Source organism: Podarcis liolepis (assembly GCF_965112155.1).
Source record: "Podarcis liolepis genome assembly, chromosome: 16".
Classification (NCBI taxonomy): domain Eukaryota; kingdom Metazoa; phylum Chordata; class Lepidosauria; order Squamata; family Lacertidae; genus Podarcis; species Podarcis liolepis.
The window spans coordinates 27,335,310-27,361,302 of NC_139567.1; the positions used below are offsets into that span (position 1 = coordinate 27,335,310).

At 45.3% G+C, this 25,993-nt stretch overlaps 1 protein-coding gene and 1 long non-coding RNA gene across 2 annotated transcripts in view; both read left to right on the top strand.

Moving 5' to 3' along the window:
* Positions 1 to 25,993, top strand: part of LOC310695334 — a 524,598-nt gene that overhangs the window by 467,058 nt on the left and 31,547 nt on the right. The gene's annotated exons all lie outside the window — the stretch shown is intronic.
* The window catches only part of ADAMTS8 (ADAM metallopeptidase with thrombospondin type 1 motif 8), a 30,653-nt gene continuing 28,842 nt past the window's right edge, over positions 24,183 to 25,993 (top strand). Inside the window, exon 1 of the mRNA XM_083479220.1 lies at positions 24,183 to 25,365. Coding sequence (XP_083335346.1) covers positions 24,709 to 25,365 — 657 coding nt within the window. The 5' untranslated portion in view covers positions 24,183 to 24,708. The remainder of the gene's footprint in view (positions 25,366 to 25,993) is intronic.

A 25,993-nucleotide genomic window follows, 5' to 3' on the forward strand; every position in this document is an offset into this window, starting at 1 on the left:
GAATTCCCCTTGTACAGGTATAACTCGTAATGGTTTAGTTGAGTTCCATCCGGGGAAATTCTGTACTCCTGTTTGGTGTGGCATTTCGCTTACCATACCAATGGCATTTAATGGTATTGGTAATAGTGATAGCATAAATATTAGTCCCAATATAATTCCCCCAGTGACAGAAATGGGGAACCACCAAGACCAAAACATATATCCCAAGGATCCCCAATGTGTAATATCTCTGATAATTGTTCCACAAGGGGGCAGTCAATCAATTGTATAAGAGAATCTTCCCGCTCACAGTCTCTGGTTCAGACGCTCCTCAAGCTTCAGGCGTGCGCAGGTCAGCCAGCTTCCAGGTTTGTGGCTGCAGCAGGCCGGTCGTCTAATGTTGCCCGTGACCTAGCCCGTTCCCCGTAGGGCTAGATACAGGGGTTTTTGGAGAGAGTCAGTTTTAAAGGATTAGAGGGGTCACCTTTGCACGTCCAACTGCCTTCGGACTTCTTCAAACGGGAGTGATGAATCCAGGGGGTCACCTCAGCTACCTTCACCGCTGTTGGAATAGAGAGCAGGACGGTGTAAGGTCCACGCCACTTAGGTGCAAGTGGATCACGTTTCCACTCTTTCACCCATATGCTATGCCAGCCTGGAGCTGATGAATCGGCTTGGCAATGCTGCACGGCGTGCGCTCGAGGGCCCACCTGTTAAGATAAAAAACAAACAAACAAACACGGGAGAGAGACAAAAACACGGGAGAGAGATTGCACTTATCCCTGTGTCACATGGTCTCCTATTTGTTTGAGGTCAGTTGGAATATCCTGAACAAAGGAGGGCGGCCTCCCATACAGGAGCTCAAAAGGTGACAACTTAAGTCTTTTTGTGGGTGTGCACCGAACACGAAACAGTGTTATGGGTAACACGTCTACCCTCCTGAGACTTTAGACATATTAGTGGGCTTCTGGCATGCCCTGCAGATACCTTGCACAAGCGTCTGGCGATAGGTGGTAAGCCTGGCCAGGTGAATTGCATTGTTTGGATCCCAATTAGGATCTTCCAAGGGAAAGTTTTCCTGGAGATGACGGTCAATATTATAAATATTTCCCACTCTGGCCTGCTCACGCAAATATATCTGTGCCTTTTCAATTATGTCTCTCCTTTCCTCAGTGGTGAAGAGAGTATTCAGGAGCTGGCGACAATCTGTCCAAGTAGGACTATGAGTATTTACTATTGAGGTCACCAAGTCCATCATAGCCTGAGGTTTTTCTGCGAAAGATGGGGTGTTTTCCAATTCATCAGATCCGTAGTTGTGAATGGAATGTACTGGAGGATCGAAGTTCGAGGTGGCCTTGGTCCGGGTTGCCCATTAACCAGCACAGGCTCCTCAAGTGCATCAAATACTCTTCTAAAAGGGGCTACTATGTGACCTTTTTCTTCGCTTTGCTCTAGGGACCTCAAATCATAGGGGATGGTATCTGTCCCAAGGCGTTCTTTTAGCAGCTTTATACGCCTGGCTGTATTGCTTGCTGACCGATTAAGGTCTCCCTGTAACTTCTGTAATAATTCTCTAGGACTTGGATGTACAGGGGTTTGGGGTAGGCAATCAGTTGTTCCACTAAAGGAGACTGTAGATGGAGTTCTACTGGGACTCACAGGTGGAATAACCACTTCTGCTTGGGCTTCATTATAGGACTCCAATGCCTCCTGAAGATATTTATCATAATCTATCAAGGAATCAAGTTCTGTGACTCCAGCCCCATTATTCATTCCACTTTCTTGCCTTGGGGATACAACTGGTGGAGGGTTTGAATTTATTTGGCAAGATTCCTTTCCTAGCTTTGGCTTTTACAGCCAATAATTTGCATCGTTGAACTTTGCATTCCCTTATCCATGGAGGATTTTTATTTAATGTGCTCAGCCAAGAATCTATATATGAAAATTGTTCTGGGCACCCTCCAGTTTCTTTGGCGATGTTAGACCAAAGTTTGCTTACTAAATTTATATCAAAGGTTCCTTGAGATGGCCATTCAGTATTTTCTTTTGGCCACTCTAGTTCACATAACGTTCTCAAGCGTTCTGGCGTCATTTTGACTCCATATGCCCCTGAGAAGGCTTTCTTAAAATTATTTAACATACATTCAAGAGGTGTATTTCCCCCCTTTGAACCCCCAACTCCCATTGTATGGCCCTGTGAAGTATCCACTCAGTCACTCACACACACACCTTACTGGTAAACGAAGTAGTACTCACTCCACACTTAGGTCAGCTACACATTGTACTTTCTCACACATGCAATGCGCCAGATACTTCAACCATACTCTACCTCCCAACTTTCCCTTTCCCTACACCAGATCACCATCTGATGTACCCAGCCACCTAGCGTACTCAGTTCCCCTTTACTGAGACGCAGAAGTTTGATCAGGACTTCTCTTCCTCCCAATTAATTGGAGGGCCAAAACCCCTTAGTGCACTTACCCTTAGCTGGTTCCCTGTTTATTTCTCTGGTCCCCCCGGTCCGTCGCCGTCAGTGGGCAGGGTATCAGACAGACGAGACTGCTGCGTTCCCCTGGAAAAAATTTTTCCAGTGCGCGCTGGGTAGGCACAGTTGTCCTCTCTCTTGTACCCCGTCCAGTGAGGCGAAGGGGCTGCGTTCCAGCAGACCACTGATCCGAGTCGCAGGCACCATAAAATGTAGCACCCTGCTTGTGGTTAACGCTTAGCTGGAATGAAATATTCAACGCAGCAACAGAGAAATTAAAATAATAATTTATTTGTCAGACAAATAAATAAGAGGCACAGTGGTATATGGTTGCCAAGCTCTGGCCTGCCTCCTGCCATTATGGCCAGCACTTATATTCCCTTAATCCAGCCCCCTTTGTTCCTCCTGTGGCTGCCTCTGTCCCATCAGCCTGGTTGAAATTCCTATTGGCTGATTGGTATAACCAATCACAAAAATACACTCATATCCTCCTGTCCTTATATGGAACACAAAGAGCTATATATTGTTACATCTATAAATGACAAATAAGTATTAATATATCTTACATGTGTCTCAACAAGGAATCTTAATTACCAGCTCACCTCTTGCCCCCCTTGCCCTATTGCCTTCTAAAACAAATGGTTAATAATTTTAAATTTTTATCTTGAACAGATGTCAGAGACCTTGGGTTCATATTCTCATGCATCATCAATGAAATATCTCCTTTTGGAGGTCTTTAAACAAAGGCCCGACAGCCATCCATCATGAGCGCCCGATTGGCGTCTCGTTTCTGGCAGGGGGCTAGGCTGGCTGACTTAATTTCAGGATAAATCTAGCATTTCTTAAATCCTTTGCATAATTACATTTAAGCCAGCATATTTAAACTTCCTCAAAGTAAAAAGGAAGGAACAGTTTACAGCCTCAAAATAAAATAGGAAAAAAAACCTTTTCCCCTGTTTACACTTCCCCCCCCCTTCTCCAGCCAGTTGCTTGTTTTCCATGTGCTCTTGACCTTTTGTCCTGTGGCTCAAGTTTAAGGCACATGGTTTTATTTTACTGTTTACTAACTCTTAATTATGTTGGGTCCGTAACCTTGCTCTTCAGCCTGTAATTCCAGCTTTTACGACTTTGAGAATTGTTTTCTGCTATCAATCAAGGGGGGGGGCCTTGTCTAGGAGGAAAAACATTGCCTGTGTCCTTTAAACAGCTGGCCTTCTTGCTTGGCATGAAACTTTTGAAAATCTTTAAACTCTCTCTTTAATTTAGGAACCTGATCAAGATATTAGCCAATATATGCCTTGATTAAAAATGCAGTCTATATTCAGATGCCACAGCACTTCTTTGCAAAGTTGTCAATACAGTGGTACCTCAGGTTAAGAACTTAATTCGTTCCGGAAGTCTGTTCTTAACCTGAAACTGTTCTTAACCTGAGACCCCACTTTAGCTAATGGGGCCTCCCACTGCCACTGAGCAATTTCTGTTCTCATCCTGAAGCAAAGTTCTTAACCCGAGGTACTATTTCTGGGTTAGCGGAGTCTGTAACCTGAAGCATCTGTAACCCAAGGTACCACTGTATTTCTAATTAAAGGCCAAAGGTGAGAGCTCAGGGCGTTTAACATACGAGGTCAGAAGGAAGCTCAACTGAGCTCAATGAAATTTACACCCAGAAAACTCTGCACAGGGTTGCAGTTACGCTGATCCCAGACCAGCGGTCAGCAAACTTTTTCAGCAGGGGGCCAGTCCACTGTCCTGCAGGCCTTGTCAGGGGCTGGACTATATTTTGGAAAAAAATATGAACGAATTTCTATGCCCCACAATTAACCCAGAGATGCATTTTAAATAAAAGGACACATTCTACTCATGTAAAAACATGCTGATTCCCGGACCGTCTACGGGCTGTATTTAGAAGGCGATTGGGCCAGATCCGGCCCCCGGGCCTTAGTTTGCCTACTCATGTCCCAGACCCTCCAAGTGTCCCTATTTTTCAGGGACATCCCTGATTTAGAGAAACCGTTTTTCCTTAGGGTGTCCCTATTTTCATTGAAGGAATGTTGAAGGGTCTGGAGTTATCCGACCCCCAAGCCATTCCTGTATAGGGAAGTTTTTAAATGTTTAATGTTTTATTATGTTGTTATACATGTTGGAAGCTGCCCAGAGTGGCTGGGGCAACCAAGTAAGATATGTGGGGTATAAATAGTAAAGATATCGTTATGGAACGGGGTGTCTTGATTTTCATCGGAGAAACGCTGGAGGGTATGTAATCCTATTAATGGGTATTATGCACTGGTGTGTGTGGGGTGTGTGTGTGTGTGTGTGTGTGTGTGTGTGTGTGTGTGTTGCAGGGAAAGTCAACATGATACATTCCAGATTTTTTAGACTATGATTCCCATCATCCCTGACCATTGGCCACACTGGCTGGGGCTGATAGGAGTTGTAGTCCTAAAATCTGCTTACCCATCCCTGATGCCATTGGATCAATATACCTACAGCAGGCTGGACCTTTCCCACTCTGGCCTAGTGGGTCATGTTCAGACTGTGAGCTGGAGGTTCCCCACCTATACCCTAAGCCCCCACTCCTTTTAAAAACATTTCTGACTGGGTACTTCAAGCAGTGCAAAGAATGTGGGTCTTGCCACCATTTTAACATCCCCAAATAGCTGCAAGTAACCCTGCACCAAGTGCATTGTGGGTAACTGCTTGGAGCACCACTGCTGCCACAGTTGTCTATTACTGGAAAGCCCACCAGGGCCCAGTGACAAAAGAGGGGGGAGGAATCTGCTAAAATACACTTGCATACTGTTCAACATGTGCTCTCATGTTGCCCCAAAACGCACCATTTTTGGGTGCCGCAAATGACTGCGGCCATGAAAAATTGTTGTTTTTCCAGGACAAGATCTTGGCCCCAAATCACGTTATTTCAGGGCACCCAAAATGGCCTGAATCTTCCAACCCTAAGCTCCATTGGATGTTCACGAGTTAGTGGGTTGCCATGTGTCTGGATTTTCCATAAAAATAGCTCAAAGACGGCAACCCTAAGTTATAGTGTTATGAGGGGGGGGACATCAGAATAAGCCTCCGGAAGAAATCCTGGCCCTCCCCTTGTGTGCAGTCAACTTACCCCCACTGTAGCATTTGCACAGATCTCTTTTCGCCACCCCTTAGTTTTTGTATTTGTGTTTCGAGTACGGAAGGGTAAAGAGGAAGGAGAGGGGAGCAGTCGAGGAAAAGGTCATTAATTGCTAAGTCAACAGGAAACACCTCCCCTTAATGGGCACTTGGAGACTTTTTGGCAAAGGTTGAATGAGGACTTTGCCGAAGGAGGGGCAGAGAAACACAATGGGCAGGTCAACTCCATCCGGCAGAGCACCGACTCTCGAAAGGCACCTGATAACGGGCAGACCCATGAAAGCAAAGCGCTTTTTAATTGTATCATTAAGGGCAGAAATACACACTTCAGCTGAAGAGCAGATAAAGAACATTTCCTCCTCCGCCCCAAAAAGGGAAATCCTGGAAACTGTAGTTTGTGAGGGAATGTAAGGGGTGAACTAAAGTTCCCAGGATTCTTTATGGGGGTGAGAAATGTGCTTTCAAGTTACGGTGTGTGAACAGCCACAGTACATCAAGAAGACTAATGGTTTATGATGCAGAAGGTGAGGTCCTAGGGCCAGAAGATTTCATGTGGACTGTCTTAGATGTTGGTGGTTGTGGCGCATTATGACGACGTGTGAACATGTTCCTCATCTGTGCCAATTCATGGAAAAATATCAATTGCCAGGTGGAAGGTGAGAGGACTGAAACTGCAGTTCCTGCTTTGGTTACATTTTTTGAGCCAACGTTTGTGATGAGGGGTGTGGACTTCAGCTTCTGATGGAGAGGAACATCTGGAGAAGGATTCAAGAGCTCATGGCAAAATGCTGCTTTTGCCACCTAAATCTGATTTCGGCTTGTGGGGTGGGGCAAACTATGATAGATTAAAATTACACTCCAGCATTATTGCGCCATTTTCTTCATTCTGAATCATCAAACCACCTCTGGTTCACAAGGGACTGTTTAAATCAGTTGACTCATCAGTCAAAACCATGAAAGTTAGTTCTAAACCAATTTTCGACCAATCATCTTGGTTGAGTGCCTTGTGACATAGTATATACCCTTTAACATCACATCTCCAAACAATTTTTTTCATAACGAAGCAAACTTCCATAATTTTGGGGTACCTTTGCCAGGGACCACCAGATAAAGAGACCATGCACAAGGCCATTGGCTAAACTAAAGTTAAATGTATTGACATAAATACATCAAGATCTGCAACTCAAAGTCTGTGTGGGCTTAACTAATCTGAGGAGCAGCAAAGAGGGAGAAATTCAATTCAGTTCCCATTTAAAAGTGAACTGAAGCAAATTTGAATTTTCCAAACATAGCTATCCTTTGAAATTCACATTTCTCCAAAAATTTGCAATGGAGTTTTCTGGCTAAGTAAATCCAAATTACCCTGCCCTAATCTGCAAATCAGAGCACTTATTTTGGATTCACATTCACCCTCTTCTTTCTCTGACTGCATCCATCTTCCCCTACTACAAAGGCACATTTCTGTCTCTTCTGGAAGCCTTGTGTGAAATGTCAGTAATTTAAAGCCAGAAGAAAGATGAGAAAAAACCAGAGATCTCACCCTATATTCTGCTTCGAAAACAACAATCACTCTGGTTTAATATAGCCCTTTCAAGAGTTCCAAGCCAAAGATAGACTGGAAAGGGCTTGAGGAGCTGGGGAAATGTTCTCTTTGTCTCTCCACTCCACTTGCCTTCACTTGAAAGGCTGGCAGCAGCAAGAAGCTGGATACCGGCCCAAGAGTGTGCAAGGGACATTCTTCCTGTTGCCTGGGCCAACAGCTCTCAGGCTGACCAAGAAGGATGGCTTCTTGCGATGGAACAAAATCAAGCCCAACCTAAATGTAATCAGATGCTTGTGGGAGAGCTGCATCATGGGACTTAAGGCCATTTCATTCATCCCAAAGTGGTAAACTTTGTCTTGCTAGCTAGCAAGGTAAAAAAGGTAAAAGGTAAATGACCCCTGGACGGTTAAGTCCAGTCAATGGGGTTGCGCCGCTCATCTCACTTTCAGGCCAAGGGGGTTGGTGTTTGTCCACAGACAGCTTTCCGTGTCATGTGGACAGCATGACTAAACTGCTTCTGGCACAATGGAGCACCGTGACAGAAATGAGAGTGCATGGAAATGCCATTTACCTTCCCGCCGCAGTGGTACCTCTTTATCTACTTGCACCGGTATGCTTTCGAACTACTAGGTTGGCAGGAGCTGGGACAGAGCAACGGGAGGTCACTTCATCGCAGGGATTCGAACTGCCAACCTTCTGATCAGCAAGCCCGATAGGCTCAATGGTATAGACCAGCAGACATACCCAAGTCAGGCTCCCTAGTGAGCATTTTTGTATGAAGCTGTAGCCTGAAAAGACAGAGGGATTATCCGTTGCACTGAGTTTTCAAGTCTGGGACATGGAGAGATGGTTTGCCATAGTGGGAGCTGCATTCCCCTGGAAAAAGCAATTCTGTATATCCTGGGTTGAACCTTGTCCTTGGAGGCTCAGGTGGTCTTGATGGCAAGGAGAGGGGTTTTTTCCAGCTCTGGCTGCTCCACCAGTTTTGGCCTTTTTGGACAGAGATGACTTGATCACAAGGGCTGCCCTTGAGGACAACTTGGAAACTTCAACTGGTCCAATATGCAGAGGCCGGTTTACCAGCTGGGGTTCCCTTTAGAACTCATATCACCCGTTTTATTTTTTAAAAGTTATGTTGACTGCCATTTTGTTTCCGGATCCAGTTCAAGGTGCTCACACTAGTGCTTAAATCCCTAAATGTCCTAGGTCCCAAATAAATAGGAGATGGCAGCCTTCCTTATAGACCCTCTTGGGTCTTGTGATCAGTGGTGGGTGGGTGGGCTCTTGTTGGTTCCACTATCTTCAGAGATTCACATGGGTGACCTCTAAGCTTTGGAATTTCCTCTCCACAGAGGTGCATCCACCACCTTCATTGGACAGCTATTGTTGTATGCTGAAGACACACCTCTTTGTCATGACCATTGGCTACACACACACACACACACACACACACACACACACACACACGGAGCCATTCTAAATACATTTATAATTTGTCTAAAACTGTGTTTAATGCTGCATTTTTTATTGCTGTAACCCACCTTGGGAACTTCTGGTGAAGGACAGCTAATAAATATTACAGTGGTACCTCGGGTTACAGACGCTTCAGGTTACAGACTCCGCTAACCCAGAAATAGTTCCTCGGGTTAAGAACTTTGCTTCAGGATGAGAACAGAAATCGTGCAGCAGTGGGAGGCCCCATTAGCTAAAGTGGTGCTTCAGGTTAAGAACAGTTTCAGGTTAAGAACGGACCTCCGGAACAAATTAAGTTCTTAACACGAGGTACCACTGTATTCTTATTCTTTGATAGCCAGCCCACCCCCCATAGCTGCAACCCAGACAGAACTAGGTTCCCTACTCCTTCCACCTCTGCCATCTACCCAGCTGTCTTCCTACCCACCCTTGCTCCTTCCTGGTAACAGACCCTGGGTTTGCCACCTAGTGTGCTTTCAGTCCGGGTTCCCTGACTGGCACACTAGTACGGCCCAACCTTTTTCAAACACCTGCTTGCCATGTTCATTTTGCATTTTTAAAAGCTACACTTAGCACATCCTCACTACATCTAAAACCACATGGTTACTGCTGCCTCTCTCCACGATATGGCTGCCTGTGGCATTCTCCAGCTTCGCCTTTGCAAATCTAGCCAGCCACTCTGCCAGGTCCAACAAACAGGGAGAGCATGTCATGGTTACTAAGCAACCATAGGAGATGCTCCTCAGTCACCTATGCGGCTGGAAAGCACATCCTGGTGTTGCCTAGCAACCGCAACACACAGTCCTCCATTTTCTGGAGTCATCAAAATGGTCGCCAAATAAGGCAGCGGCGATGGTGTCAGCCTTGGCCATGCCTACAAAGCCCCAAAAGGGCTTATATTAGAAGAGCAGCAGGATGCCCATCAGATTGGCTATTTATTTATTTTTTTACTGCTTTCCAAATCTGTACCCTAGAACATCTGGGCAGACATCCTATTAGACTGAACTGTAGTGGGTCATCTCTAGCAATTGCAAAGGGATTGTTTGCATTTGGGGAATTTAAACAACTCCAGGTGATGGATTTAGAGTCTTGAAGGTTCTTCCCTTGCAGCCAAATAACACTGATGTTGGGTTTTTAACATACCTTGAAAACCACAGGCTTGTACTGCATTAGGGACTTACAGTTTAGCATGTTTTGCCAACAAATAAATCAATAAGCAACACTTGGGATGAAGAATCTAAGGAGGGTGCAGGTTTTTCTTACATCAGCGTCTAGCCGGTCTGTCGATTTTTTATTTCATTGGCCCCAAACTGAGACAGTGGCATTTCATCAATAGTAGTGTGCAGTTTCCTTCAACAGCCTTTGAGAACACATTTAATATTGGTTCTTACACCATGGACACTGATTGCATGCAGAGGTTCCTGGTGGATAACTGAGATGTTCTTACAGAATGAGCTAGCCAAGTGATGTTGGTGTATCCCATCCCGTCAAGCCCCACCCACCAATGTGGATGAGAAGCATCGTGTTTCAAGATGCATAAAATGGAACAAGCTCCTGTGTGGATGATGGCACGTAAGCACACACCAATTGATCCAGGTGTGAGTTTAAATGCTCTGGTGTGGACACGACCTTTGTATGAAATCACTAAGTGCATCGAAGCCTTGTGAACCACAGAAATCCATACTCTAAATAAGATAAATGCAAAATTCAGGGTTATTACTAGTGTCAGCTTCTTCTGATTCATCCCCTGAACATGTTAAAAAGTGCTGAGTGTGAGCCACCACACTGGGAACATCTCACCAACCACAAATAGTTGACTCATCCACCAGCGACTCAAGATGTTGCTTTATTTTGCTGCCTGCTTGGGATTGCAGAAGCAGGATTTCTGAAGTACCTGGCAGGGCACAATACAATAACAAAATTGCAGAAGGTACCCCCAAAGGTCATCTAGCCCAGCCCCCCTGCAGTGCAGCCATCACAGCTAAAGAATCCCCTGACAGATGACACCCCTAACCTCCGTTCAAAAACCTTCAATGATGGAGAGTCCACCGCCTTCCAAGGGAGTCCATTCCACTGTCATATAGCTCCCAGCAGCAGCAAGTTCTTCCAAATGTTTAGTCAGAATCTCTTCTTCTATTTTATTTTTTATTAATAATTTATTTACAACATAGTCCACATCAACTCACACATACAAACCCACCACCATTGACAATTTAATTATCAAAATTAAATTCCTATCCCCTTACATAAAGAAAACGTAATATAAAAATAAAAGACTTCCTTTATCCTGTAAATGGCCTCCTTATTTACTTCTTGTATATATATATATTTATATGTGATTATTACAATTTTTCCTAGTTATGAGTTTTAAAAACCACAAAGTCTCCTGTAGAAATTAATTGAAACAAGTCCAGGTATATGTTTTGGGGCACTGTTTGGTAAAGTATTCTCTGCATTTCCCCCATTCTTTTTGAAATTCTTGTCTGGGTTGTCCCCTAATTGTCTCTGTTAATCTTGTATTTTAAATCCATTGGTTCAGATCCCACCCTCTGGAGCAACAGAAAACAAGCTTGCTCCCTCTTTTGTGTGACAGCCCTTCAGATATTTGAAGATGTCTAGCATGTCACCTCTGTGTCTTCTCTTCTGGCAGTCTGCACTCAGTTCAACAGATCACAAGGTATTCAGATCTGATGCAGAAAAAACCACAGAAGTTAAAATGAACTTTGAGAGTAGAGCTGTTATTCTAGGTTAACTGACTGCATCCAAATATGTGCTGTACTGATGAGAGCCCACAGCTCCCAGACAATCAAATGCAGGGCAGCTTCTTCCCACTTAACAGTGCATGCATCTAAAAGTGTAATTGATGGATGAAACAAAAGTGTGTTGAAAGGACAATGCATTAAGGCCGCAAATATGTGTTTGCAGACATCGTAGCACATGACAAAATGAGTGGTAGCCTTCTGCTTTGTGCAAACTCAGCAGCACACCTGGGTTAGTGGCCTAAAGTTTAGCCTGGGGAGGGGAAGCATGCAGTATTTGGTGGGAGGGGAGCAGATCTCCTACCCCTGGGATGGGAAAAAGTGCTTAGAGCTGGGTGTGAACCGCTGAGAGGTGAGCTGGGCCAAAAGACAGATTGGAAATGTTTGGCAAGGCTGTTCTGTTTTTGCAGCAAAACAGTCTCCCACACATTGGGCCTGGGACTGAGGTTTAATAGACAACCCCGGAGCGTCCAGCCAATATTGATATAGCATTATATTGCACACACTTGTTCGGCACAGGGTTCATTCCAGATTAATAAGCCTCGTGCTGAGTGTCCCTGTTGGAAGTGCGTAGGCAGAGCCCTAGCTTGGGTTGGAGGAAAGCTTGCCTCTCCAGTATTGCAAAGCAACAGACCACAAGAGGTTGCTCAAAGTTTACACATCTGGAATAAACCTGGCTCTCAGCATGTTTGCAACCCAAATACCAAGGATGTACACTTACGGGCCAGGCCAATGGTTTTACAGTTCATTCCTTTTTCTGAACAGCCTGTAAACACAGCAACCACACAACCCTCCAACTTTCGGAGCGGGCTGAGGATCATTAGGGCTACCCCGGCTGCTCACGCCCATAGAACATCTTGGATGTCTGAAAATGAGAGCAGGCCTTTGCACAGACAGAAGGCTCCTGTGGTCTCTGGATGACTCTGCTCTGAACCTAAGGTTGGTCCAGTGTCACCTGGTGCCTGTTGGACTGGTGGGGTGGAAGGCTGGAGGCCCAACAGTAGGTGGCGCCAGAGCCAATGACAGGCAAAGCCAACAAATTCTAGTTTTGTCCCCATCCTCCTCCTTGCTGTTCCCTACAATGAAAACCATGAAGCTAAGGAGGAAGAAGAAGCTAGCAGGCAGGCAGGGCCACCTCCTGGGCTGGTTCTAAAAAAGGCGGCAGATAGATGGCGGACTGGGGTATGAGGGCAGCACCCCACTATACCACCCAACATTTGGAGACCCAAAGCTCATCTTCCAAGATGAGCTGTCATGCAAGTCATGTGACCCAAGCATTGCTCTCGCCCCCCAAAAAGCACTTTTTCAGGGTGAGAGTGCAGAGCAAGAGTGTGTGAGATCACAACACCCAAAATGGCCGCGAAATATTGGATGTGCCCCACATGCCCTAATGGACCAGCCTTAACTTAGTTTGTCAGAGGTGATCCAAGGAATGTGCAGCAGTACTACAACCAGAACACACATCTTCTATATTTTAGGATGAGGATTGGCAGCTGACAGCCCTGGGGCTTAATCTGTTCCATGCCCTAGCATAGACACCTCTGATCTCAAGGAGAATCCCTTATTTTGGGCATCATCTGCCTACTAAGAGTAACAAGAATGTGGAGAAAGGTGGTCCAGTAACGATTGTATAACTGGTCCTTTAAACCAGATTTTGACAAGATCCTTCATCAAATGCTCCTGAGTAACTTAGCAGACAGGGATAAGAGGATGAGTTCTCCTAAAGATTCCTGTCTAGTTAAACAACAGGAAGCAGAGAATAGGAGTAAACAAGTCTTGAAATAGAAGGAAGTAAGGAGTGGGGTCTGTGTTGGTTATTGGTGCTTTTTAACTTGTTCATTTGGAATAAAGTGTGAGCCATGAGACAGCCAGATTTGTGGATGACACCCAATTATTCAAGATGGTGAAAGCCTAAACAGACTGTGAACTTTCCAGATTGAATAAATAGGCAACAAAAATACAAGTGGTAAGAGACACACATTGGGACAATAATAATAACAATCCTGATTTCGCAACACTGATGGGGTTTGAACTGCTAGGGAATATGCAAGGCAACTGGTGACATTTTGACTCAGCAGGACTGCAATTTTTAGCCTTGTTGTTTTGATCGCAATAGGGCTTGTGCAACATTTATTTAGGGCAGTGTGCTGTTACACATGCACAGAATGTCTTTGTCTCCTGGCTGAACAAAATATCTTTTTCTTTGCACATCTATGGGCAGGTGAAGAACTTCTATATAAGAGAATCCAATTAAGATTTTCATGAAAAGATTGACTCCATACCTCTTATTTTGAAATTAAGCCATACCATGTGACATAAGTTTTTGAATTCATGTTGATTCCACCTGCACATCCATTGCATTAAAACTAAGCCTACAAAAAGGCACAATGTCAGGGACACTTGCTCCTAGTTGGATGCAGTTCCCCCCCCCCCATCAACTTAATACTTCCTTATCCAAAACATTCTTTTCTCTAAACTGACAAAAAAAGTATTCCAACCAACAGACCCCCAAAAAAGTAGAAGTTTATAAAACATTACACAGTGTAAAGAAAGATGGAAATAACTTTTCCCTCTTGCTTTCATAATGCAAAAACTCTGAGCTCATCTGATACACTCACACAGTGGCAGGAGACAAAAGGTAAAGGTAAAGGGACCCCTGACCATTAGGTCCAGTCATGACCGACTCTGGAGTTGTGGCGCTCATCTCGCTTTATTGGCCGAGGGAGCCGGCGTACAGCTTCCGGGTCATGTGGCCAGCATGACTGAGCCGCTTCTGGCGAACCAGAGCAGTGCACGGAAACACCGTTTGCCTTCCCGCTGGAGCGGTACCTGTTTATCTACTTGCACTTTGACATGCTTTCGAACTGCTAGGTTGGCAGGAGCAGGGACCGAGCAACGGGAGCTCACCCCGTCACGGGGATTCAAACTGCCGACCTTCTTATCAGCAAGTCCTAGGCTCTGTGGTTTAACCCACAGCGCCACCCACATCCCTCATGTCAGGAGATAGCAGGCAGGAAAAAAAGAAAGCACTTCTGTGCACATTACATAGTTCAGTTATAGCAGGAGTGGGGAACTGCATCCAGCCAGAGAATCAGATCCATAACTGGTCCACCTTCTGTGGGCCATTTTTGACAGGTGGGCATCTGTAGGTAGGTCTGGGGGGGACCCCTGTTGAAGATCCACTGGTGGTCAGTATATGCTGTCCTAGTTGGACCTATGGTCTGGCTTGGGATAAGGCAGCTTCCTATGTTGACCATGGAACAGACTGCCTAAGAAGGAGCTGCTTTGCAGGGGGGTTGGACTTTGGGTCCCTTCTAACTGTACAATTCTCCGAGGTGGGCTCTCCTTCACTGGAGGAATTTTCCATCAATGTTGGGTGGTCATTCTGCAGGGATGCTGTCATTCCAAGGTTCCTGGGATGATCTCCGAGGACCCTTCCCAACTCTGATAATCTGTGTCCTTTACACTTGCACACATTGGCCTAGTCAGGGCAAAGGGAGAAGCATCCACTTTGCTGCGTTAACAGTGCAAACCTTTGGCAGTTTTCTTCCCTTTTGCGTTTTTCAACGTTTGGCTTTGTTGCGGAAGCTGAACCAGTGGTGAATGAGGGGGCAGTAGCCGAGGGCCACAGTAACTGGAAGACTCTGCCAAAGCATGTGGCTGTGCCCACCAGGAAGGAGGAGGTTAAACAGCCCTTTTGCTTGTCTCTCCTGAGTGTGAGTCACTGGGCTAAGCAAGCGTTGCTGTGGTCCTCTTCATTTCAAAGACCCTCTTAAAAATTAGTTGCAGTTGTAAGTCGAGGGATCCCACCAGGATTTCCTTTTTCAAAGGAACATCAAACCACATTATACTAAACTAGAATAAAACAAGAGTGCCCCCTGGTGCTTACTTAAATATAAATTTATTGATTTATTTATTCTTCTTATTGTTATGACCCACCTTTCCTACAAGGAGCTCAAGGTGGCTTACCCAGTTCTCTCCCTACAACAAGGCTGCAAGGTGAGTTAGGCTAAGGCAGTGTGGACCAAGCCCGTGAGCTTGAGGACTGGGTAGAGATTTGAGCCCTGGTCTCTCCCAGGTCTTAGTCCAACACCATAACCACTGCACTACACTGGCTCTCTTAATCATGCACTAAGGCTGAACCTCTATGCACACTCATTGAGGAGTCAGCACCATCAAACACAGCGGGACTTACTTCAACAGAGACTTGCACAGGTTGTCCTACGAGTTGCTTTAAGGTCACATCTCTGTATCTGCAGCAAAGCAAGAGAGAGCAAGGAGAAACACCCCAGCTGTTATAACTGGGGAAAGTGCTGTGCTGCATATCTGCAATTCAGCACTCCATGAGAAATTAAAATTCTAGGTGTTTGCATGCCATTCTCCTATCCCCTGCCCCATTCCTAGCAAAATGTCCATCTTTGTGGCAGATTGGGTCCCTGGAGAGCTGCTACTCCATCAGTTAGAGCCAGAGCACACTACCTGTTGCAGTGGGGTGGGGGGGGCATGTTCTGCTCTTCCATTATTTAATTTCTTTTATTTTATTTTATTTTATTTTATTATTTTATTTTATTTTAACAAAACTTAGATGCTGCTTGATTGTAGTAAAACCTCTAAGCAGTTTACAAGAAATACTACAATTATCAACAAAACAGTTAAAAACAATAAAGATAGACAATAAGATAATTCAGATTAACAGTAAAAAAAGAAAAGAATCAGATCAACATCTGCATGTTTGGATACACTCACCAAAGCAAAAAATGTATTAAGCGGGCACTGAAAAGACAACGGCAAAGGCGTCTGCCTCATCTTAATAGGCAGGGAGTTCCAAAGTGTAGGTGCTGCCACACTAAAAGGCTGATTTCTTACAACTGTGAAGCAAACCTTACGCGGCCCCCATAACACCATCAGTTCTGCACATGTGCTGTACCTACATTTCACAACAAACCAGAGAGACAACACTGACATCTGGTGGTAGCTTTATGAAAGGGCAACAACAAATGGGCTCTGTTATCAACGGGTGAAGTTGTTTAAACATAAAAAAAAATTGTAACAGTCACTGGACAGGGAACGGATTAAGTTAAGGTCTTAAAATCTGGGTGTTTTAGGAACTGTCTTGCCAGAACATTTGGCAGGCTTCTGTGACAGGGGAGAGCTGTTCTGTTCCTACTGACATTTGCATTCCAGGCTGAGAGTGCCATCAATACAGGAACAGCCAACTTCCTGCGACTGGGGATTTCAGACATCTGTGTGCATGTTCAATGTATCTCGGCCGCTTTGCGAGTGCAGGTCCTGGATGACTTTGTGCACCTGGAAGGAAAAGAGCTCACATCATAATAAGCTAATGAGACTCTAAGCCAGCTAGTTTGGACTCATTTGAGAAAGAGGTGAATGTTAGGAGAGACCCACACTGGAGCAGGCCAAAGACACACCTAGCCCACTGTTTTTGCAGTGGCTGCTCAGATGCCTCCAGTAAGCGCACAAAGAAGACCTCAGTGCAATAGCGTTATCCCATCAGTAACCTCCAGCAACGTATACAGAGGCATATTGCTTCTGGTATTGATGATAATATAGCCATCATGTATCCTCCCTGAAGGGGACGCGGGTGGCGCTGTGGGTTAAACCACAGAGCCTAGGACTTGCCGATCAGAAGGTCGGCGGTTCGAATCCCCGCAACAGGGTGAGTTCCCGTTGCTTGGTCCCAGCTCCTGCCAACCTAGCAGTTCGAAAGCACATCAAAGTGCAAGTAGATAAATAGGAACCGCTCCGGCGGGAAGGTAAATGGTGTTTCTGTGCACTGCTCTGGTTCGCCAGAAGCGGCTTAGTCATGCTGGCCACATGACCCGGAAGCTGTACGCTGGCTCCCTTGGCCAATAAAGCGAGATGAGCACCGTAACCCCAGAGTCGGTCACGACTGGACCTAATGGTCAGGGGTCCCTATACCTGTCCTCCCTGAATTTGGCTAATCCCCATTTATTTCTGTCCAGCTGTCATTAAACTTTGTGCCAGCAAAATCCATAGTTTAGCTGTGCGGTACATGAAGAAGTATTTCTTTTTGTCTGTCCTGAATCTCCCACTGTTCAGTGTCCTTGGTGAACAAGGAAATGTCTGCAGGGAGAAAGCTGATCTGGCCTGAAGGTTTCTCGTTCTCGATTCCACTCTATGAGGATATGGCACATCTTCTCATCTACTGCTACAGACTGGGGTTGTTTTCATTTCCCAGTGCTACAAAACTTCTTTTTAAAAAAATAATAAGAAGAAGCTATTTGAATTTGATTTTTAATGGTCTTATGTTTTTAAGTTCTGCATTAACAGAAATAACTTAGTGACAATTACTAACAGTAATTTGGAGTACATGGAAGCCCTTTACAAAAAATAAAAACATGAGTTCCAACATCAAAGGGGTACATTTTGGGCAAAATGCAGATATTGTCATTCTCAAGTGTATTCCTTTTCTATTTTGTTTTTGCAAAAAGGTTTGTAGAATGTACTTTGTACACAGAGCTCAGTAGAAAGCAACCAGAATGTTATCACAAAGACCCTGCAAGTTGATGTCTTAATGAGAGCTTCTTGTGCAACTACTAATGGTATCCCTGTTTTCATATTGAAATGCAATGGCCTAACGTCTGGTTCCCAAGTTACATTAGGGTATGAGTTTTGCGTGAGGGAGGCAGCTGGTGTGCTGGCAGATAGCAGCTGCCAGAAGCATCAACTTCTAGCATGGGTTGTTTGTTTGTTCAGAGACTCATATCATTCAATATGTCAAAGCTGACATTTGTGAGAACCTGGCCCACTTGCCTCTTGCATCCATGGGTGCGGGTGCGGGAGAATGGCACCAATGTGTGCAAAATCCCATTGCAGAATAATGTGGGAACTAGCCTCAGAAGCAACATTCAGTGTAGCATAGATCAACCCAAGGATGGTTGTGTTGCATTCTACAAAATGCAAAGCAGTGAATCAATGCGCACAGGGCACTTTGTGTGAATCACTCCCTGTGATTTCAGGAGCATAACAGGGACAGGCTATTTGAAAGAGCAGGAAGGACAGAGGGGAGCCATGCAGCCGGGCCTTTCCAGAAGGGGCAAGTCAATTCTCCCTTCCAGTTCAGCTTATCTCATCAAGGACCTGCAGGGGCGAAACAAGTGGTTTTCTGAATACAATGGGGAGACCATGAGTTCTTCAGGGTTAGACTTAAATTAACTTACATTAGCTAGGACCCTTTTTAAATATGATCTCTAATGATGACAGGTGAAGGTAGACTTAGACCCAGCCCTTACACCCTTGGAGCTTTTCCCATTCACGTCTTCTGCTCTTCTGATTAAAGGAGATCCTGGAAAGGTGCAAACCTTGATTGCCTGGGATGTCTTAATTCTTCGAAACTTGCTTTAATAAGCCCTTGGAAAGCTGGCTGAAGCTACCAGAAATTCCAAGTTTCCTTTTATTCAACCAGGAACACTTAATGAAAACCAGGACGACCTAGAATCAACAACTACCCAAAAGTGTCTTTCTTCTAAGCTCAAAGGTAAAGGGAAGGCATGGGAATGAAGTGTGTCCCATTCCAAAGTATTGTCTTTGGACTATTACAGGCAGCATTCTGTACTTGGTGATGCTTTCAAGAGCCAACAAACTGATTTACTTACTTGCAAATAGTCCAGTGGCTACAGAATCTGTACAGGCAAATCTCAGCCTTGACAAATCACAGCAATAGCATTGCTGCTGTTACAGCAGGAAAAATGCCTCAATCCATCTGGTGCTTCAGACAGTCCTCAGTTCCAAGGATCTCTCCCTTATTTATGTGGTGCAGACAAAGGAGTTTGAAAGAGGTTCTGGTAGAACCCTTTGCCTTGCAGATAAGTGAGTATTGTTGACCCTTCAGCACTTGCACAGTTCATGATACAGCTCCACTGAAAATGAGTGGCCATCTAGAAACTTGATGGTGCTGTCCCAAAGGAAAGCTGTTTCTATTCTACATAAGAGTTTTGCAGAGAGGCTAGTGCTCCTCAAGAGAAAGTTCCCCCCTTTTCTGCAGTAAGAAGAGGCCAGTTCACTGTAGTAGAAGGAAAGGCTCTTTTTTTAAAAAAGGAAATAAAACAACAAAATATTTAAGTAGCTGATGTGAGCTTTGATTCTGCTAGAGCCAGCCTCATCAGAGCTATGTATGAAATGGGTTCCTCTGCCACCTTGCTAGATCTATGATCCTTATATTTAGGGTGCCTGGGTTATAATTCCAGACTGCCACTATTCCCAGGGTGGGATTCAGTCACATGCAGGCAAATTTAGTTGCTTGGGAGGTCTTTGTGCAACAAACCTGCTTCCCCCAAAGGTCTGACTTTTTGCCATACGGAAAGTGATGAGCGTGACTACACTGGAAAATGCGTAATAACACTTGCTTTGTTGCAACATCAGCTAACCTCCCTGCAATGGCTACCCTTTAAATAGCCCACATTCCCTGCAAACGAATCAGGGTGAATGCACAATAAACAGGTCATCTTGCTTTTCCTCTTTACCCCTTTCCCACATACATGCTAGGATCCAGAGCTAGCCACACACACACACTTTGGCATACATATAAAGCACATTAACCTCGCCAAAGATTCCCAGGATTTTGGGGTGGTGGAGTGGGGAGGGGATATGCTTTAATAGTATGGGGTGTAAACAGCCACAATCCAGGGTCTATGTGGGCTTGTGCTTCTTTTCCTCTATCTGCAGACAAGAAGAAACTGACCCCCAAACTTAGCTGAAGAACTTTGAAGGACTGGGGAGGCCCTTTGCAGCAAGGAGGCTGTCTCCTTAAGTTTGAGGGATGGATCTGGAGACATTTGCTGGGAAGGTTCCTTTCTTATGTTGCATGCATGATGCTTGTGGCATGGAGCATGACAGAGAGTAGCTCAAGTGAGTAGTCAACTGGAAGCTTGCTCGGAGGGCCTGGAACCACAATGGCCATGCTCAGTTCCCCCTTCGCTGCTGGAGGCAGGATGCTTTTGAGTATCAGTTGCTGGAAATTGCAAGCAAAAGGTATCTGGCGCCCTGGTCTCCTTCAAGAGGAATGGCGGGATATAAAGCAAACAAGTCCTCAATGGCAACATCACCATTAGGTTGGTCACTGTGAGAATGCTGGACTAGATGGGCCATTGGCTTGATCCACCAGGCTCTTCCCATGTCCATATGTGCTTAAGAAGAGGTTACAAGGAGCACAGCATTCCCTGCTGTGGAATTCCACACCTAAGACCTCTGCTGAGTAGCTGCTTTGGGTTTTAGGAAGACAGGAAAGGACTACCATAGTAACAAATCCCATAGCTGTGCTAGGTTGCTTTGACACTTACACATTTATCTGGAACTGCCATGCTTGCTTCATTCTTATTTTACAGACAATGCCCAATTGTTAGGTTTCCTCATTGCAGGTTCCACCCATTTTATTTCCTGTTCAAAATGTCTGGGGCAGTGTGGGGTGTAATGAATTGGTGCCTGGAGTAGTAAGCTTACATTTCTGGTGGAGGGGTTAGGGTGGGCTCTAATTGCTGGCTTCCTTGCAGAGCAGATGCTGACTTAACTAAGAGGAAATTCATCACTAACCTCCAGCAAATCTGAACAGGGAGTGATAGCACAGCCAGAACCTGCAGAAAGGAAACTTGCAATTAACATTGCAGGGGGCTTAGAGGTAAGTATTATTAGTGCCTTCAAAGGAGACCAGGGCAGTTTTATGTTTTTGACCGAGAATGAATTCTATGTAAAAACTGTAGGAGGATCTTGGCTGTAGGGAAGGGCACTGCTGAACTGCATAGCACTATATTAAATGCTGTGTGTAACTTCTGTTTTAATTCAATCCCAGGCATCTGCAGGTAGGATTGGGAGACATCTCTGCCTGAAATCCTGGGCGGCCACTTCCAGTCAGTGTAGACAATACTAAGATGGACCAATGGTCTGACTCAGTATAAGACAGCTTCCTATGCTCCTTTGTACAAGTCCCTTCACTTTGCAAACTGAACATCTGATAGGACTGAGCTAGGACCTTTGCTGCCCTATGAACAGCAACCAGAATTTCCACAAATCCTCTTGTTAAAAACACCAGCAGAGGGCCTCTTTCCCTGGCATCATCAGACCACAAACCAGCTTCAGGACTGGTTCTCTCTAACCTCTGCTGGTTCAGCTCCCAGGTCAATCCTCCTGGCCTCCTCCCCACAAAATGGCTCTTCACTAAGCGATCTGCTCCTGATTCAGCCCAGAACTCCTGCTCTGTCCATTCAGATCTTCTGCCCATCTCCAATCTTGTTCTCTTTCCCTTTACCAAAAGACCATCTCCGGCCATGGACCGTTTTTTTCTCTGCAACAGTTTATGCTGGGCTGCTGACTGTCACACCCCATGGATCTTATCCTGCCATCACTTATTGCATCACTGGAGCATCCGCTGACAGCATATTTGATATGGGACTGTTTAGAATACGCATCAGCGAATGCTCATCATGCTTCGTTTCTTTACAGTCAAAAGAATCACACTTTATAAAAAGAAATTCAGTAATCAGAAACTTTACCCGCCCCCCAACCCCCGGAAAAGATGCAGTTATTTAGAGACACAGCTAGTGTGTGTCTGAGTAGAAGGAGGTGGCTTTTCAACAGAGCCAAGCAGATGTAAATAATCCCCCTCAAACGGACGCACAGATATTTGTCCAGAGTAAACAGCCTTTAAACACTGACCCTCGTCCTCAATCATTTACCATAAAGCTGATTTCCCAGGTTCCCGGGAGGAAGGTATCTGGAACCTCAAAACACTGCTTATATTATCCTTTCAAATAGTTTGAGGATTAAAGCTTTCAAACAGCACGTTTTAAGGGGGAGGAAAGGGGATTCCTCTGTGGCGCTTTGAGAAAAAGGAAATTACTCTGATCCCTGATAACCTACAACTCCCCTAAGAACTAATGGGGCAACTGTGGGTCCCTTTCCACCATGCAAAATGCATCCCTTTGGGTGTGTGGGACTTGGACAAGGCTTGGCAGAATTCCATTGTGGAAGTTACTTCCAGTGTGCATAGCATATGGACCTTTTAAAAAGATTTCTCCTTTCTCCACAATTAGCTGTTCCTTATTCAAATATTTTTCTCCATTATCAATCGGTTCCTTTTGGTCAAGCACAATAGGATTTCCAGAATCTAGACCAATCATGGTGAATGTAATGCATCGTATGTCCTCTACAGTTAAGAAGAGATACCAGCTCAAATGTTTCCAAACTGTCTGCATCCATACGTATAAGCCTGCCCAGTTTAAACTGGGCTTCAGAGGCCCTTGTTCTCTGTTTGTGCTGCTGTCATGATCTATTATATTGACAGTTACCACAGACAGGGACTTTTTAGTGATGGCCCCACATGATTGAACTTCTCTCCCTTAGGGAATAATAGGCACGGCCCCATCAATATTGGCTTTTAAAAGAACCCTGTATTTGGCTAAAGTGCTAATTCTTGAACTTTCTTTGTTGTTGCTGCTCATTAATTAGAGGATAGTTTAGAAAGTTTGTTTTATGCGATTTTTATAAATGAGTTCATTGTAAACTGCCTTGAGGGGCCTGTGCATGGGGAAGTTCAGAAAGTTTTTGGTATTTGTTTTTTTTGGGGGGGGGTATTGAAGAATAATTATTTACTAAAATGAAATGAAGGGATGGAGGATTATACACGTGACTATTTCATTCTGCCCAGAGCTGAAGTGTTTAGAATGTGGAGAGCTATGTAGAGAAGCAACAGTCCAGTGAATGAAATGAAAGGCCACTCTTGGTGTTCTGCCATGTCATGATGTATACAGGAAGCGAAGCTGCTTAAAATAAAGCGTATCTAGCAGCTACATCAGCAATACACCGGAATAAAAAATGGATACTTATGTGCAGTGGGCGGTTTGTGAGTAATAAAAGACATGCTGTAAATAAAGACAGTCATAAGACAAAAAATGGTTTATGTTTGGGGTGCTTGTTTTTTGTTTTTAAAAAACCAAATAAGCACAAAATCCATTCTCTATGTTTCCTTTTATTTTTATTTTTCCTTTCCAAGTTTATCACGTACTTGGAGAAGGGGGACGGAGCTGAATTCTGATTAAAACATTCCTTTTTAAAAAATAAAAAATAAAAAAGGAAAGGAAACATGACCAGCTATACTTGTGTGAAAGAACTAAATGCACTGCTTTTCTAATTTTCCAAATGGCCCTGTTAATGCTTTCATTAGGAAACCTCCCTATGCTTCCTTCTGTATCCTCTGAAGAACATTCTCAGATGAAACGTCCAACTCCCTGGCAACTCCCTCCCTGATCTTAGATAGCAGCAGCTCCTTTAGGGATGAAGAAGATCTCGTTTGGGAGGACCCGAATGTATGCTAGTATCTGATAAAATGGAGTTTTATCTCTTTAGGATTTGGAACTTTTCCCCATGGCAGACTTACTTCCCTTCCCCAAGAGCCCCTGAAAAAGGAAGGAACAAGTGGAAGTGCAGAATTAATGCAAGTGATGACAAATCTCTTGGAATGCAGCCTTTTAAAAGTAAATTTTAAAAAGAATGTCTGATTGCCAAAGGGTGATCAAAGTCCTGGAAAGAGTTAACACGAAGAGAATAAGAAGGGGGGGGGGGATGTTTGAGTTGACACTTAAACAAGAGAGGCGTGTCCTCCTAGCTCCTGATTGGCTTCAAGTTCTATCCAAAAACCTCCCCTCCCCCCCTTTTCATTCCTCCTCCTCCTCCTGCTCTCTAGGTCCCAGGGGAGAATGTGGAATAGTGAGAGAGATCAAAAATAAACCTCTTATGTCAAAGCAAGGGGGGAAGAAAAGTATAAATACCGAGGACTCTGCAGCCAGATTTGGTGCTTCAAAGGCTTGGGAAGAAGCAGCCCAGGGAGAGAGCGGAGCAGCCTAGGGAGAGAGCTAGAGAGCTTCTTAGGAAGGGAAGGGAGGGAAACTCAGAGAGGCAGAGAGAGAGAGAGAAATCAGGATTCCAACACCCACCCAGCCCCAGCCTCTTTCAACTCGACACACTTTTTTCCAAGTGGACAGCCCGCTTTGCTGCTGCATCTTTTGCCCGGAAAGGTGCAAGAGCTACTTTGGAAGCTGGTAACAGAAGGAACCCCACAAACCAGCCTTTGGGGAGAAAGAGGATTTTCCTGGGGCCCCCCTCAATTCTCCCTCCACGCTGGGCAAGTTGTCGCTGACTAAACCTGGCATTAAAACCCCAAATTTGTTCACTCCTCTCCTATCAATTTCAAGCCACAGTTTTCCCCCGGGGATCGCGGCTTGCCAATTTGCAGCATACACAGCTGGGGACTTTGCTGTTTCTTCAACCGAGCCTGCTCTTCCCATCCCGTCACTGGCTCCCTGAGAGCATCAATGCCCCGTTCTCTGCAACCACCGCAGCCCTCGGCTGGCCGGCTGCCCGCTGGCCGCACGCTCTTCTTCCCTCTGCTGCTGGTCTTGCGACTGCTGGGCAATGCCTGGGCACTGCCCACCCAGGACAGCGACTCCCAGGGGGTGGTGCCAGTCTGGATGGTCCCTCCGGGAAGCGAAGGGCAGGTTTCCTTCTCCATCCGTGCCTTCAGGAAGGAGTTTGTCCTGCAGTTGGAGCCAGATGCCAGCTTCTTGGCACCTGGGCTGAAGATCCAGCACGTGGGTAGGAAGGAGCTCCTTGCTAAGGAGGACGTGGGGCTCCGGAGCTGCTTCTACTCAGGGACTGTGAACTCCCAGCCAGACTCCCTGGTGGCTGTCAGCCTGTGCCAGGGCATCCGTGGCTCCTTCTTGGTGGATGGAGACAAATATGTCATCCACCCACAAGGTCATGAGAATGGAGATCCTCTGCTGCAGGCCCACCAGCTCCAGAAGAAGGGGTGGGCAAAAGAAGCTGGAGAGGACATCCCAGAAGAGGGATCCCGGGTAGCAGAGTCCAACAGCACCAGCAGAACCAAGAGGTTCATCTCAGAAGCCCGCTATGTGGAGACCCTGCTGGTGGCTGATGCCTCCATGCTCCAGTTCTATGGGGAAGACCTCACGGTAAGCAACGCTACAACTTTCCTTCTCTTCCTGTTAGATGCTCAGAGCAGGTGCAGGTTGGGCGGTGCATGCCAATATGCATGGAATCTTAAGTGGGAATCTTCGAGCTGTGGGTGGGGTGGTAGATCTGGGGTGATGCAGTCAGGGGCAGATCATGGTAAAAGCATGAACCCTGAGCAGTACTTCTCCAAATCTCGCTTGCCTTCAACTTCCAGCTGCGTAGACACCATACATTTAATGCACATTAACTCCTCATTGTGTTCACGCAACACATACAAAGCACATTTAAAGCACACACATACCCTAAGAATCTTGAGAACTGTAGTTCACCCCACACAGCTACAATCCCCAGCAAACTACCATTCCCAGAATTCTTGCGGGGGGGGGGTGTTTGATGTGCTTTAAATGTGTGGTTTGTTCATTGCTGTCTTTCAGCCTCCTGTCTGTAATTTTATGGGGTAAGGGCCATAATAATTCTGATCCACTTTGCAGAGCTACTTACTGGGAAGAACACTTGTGAAGCACTGTGAACACTTTAAGGCACATGATAGCAAAAATGATCATAGTGGAAAACATCTGGGGGAATGATGCTCCGTGCTGGGGTGTGCACGGGGTCGTTGTGGGACAA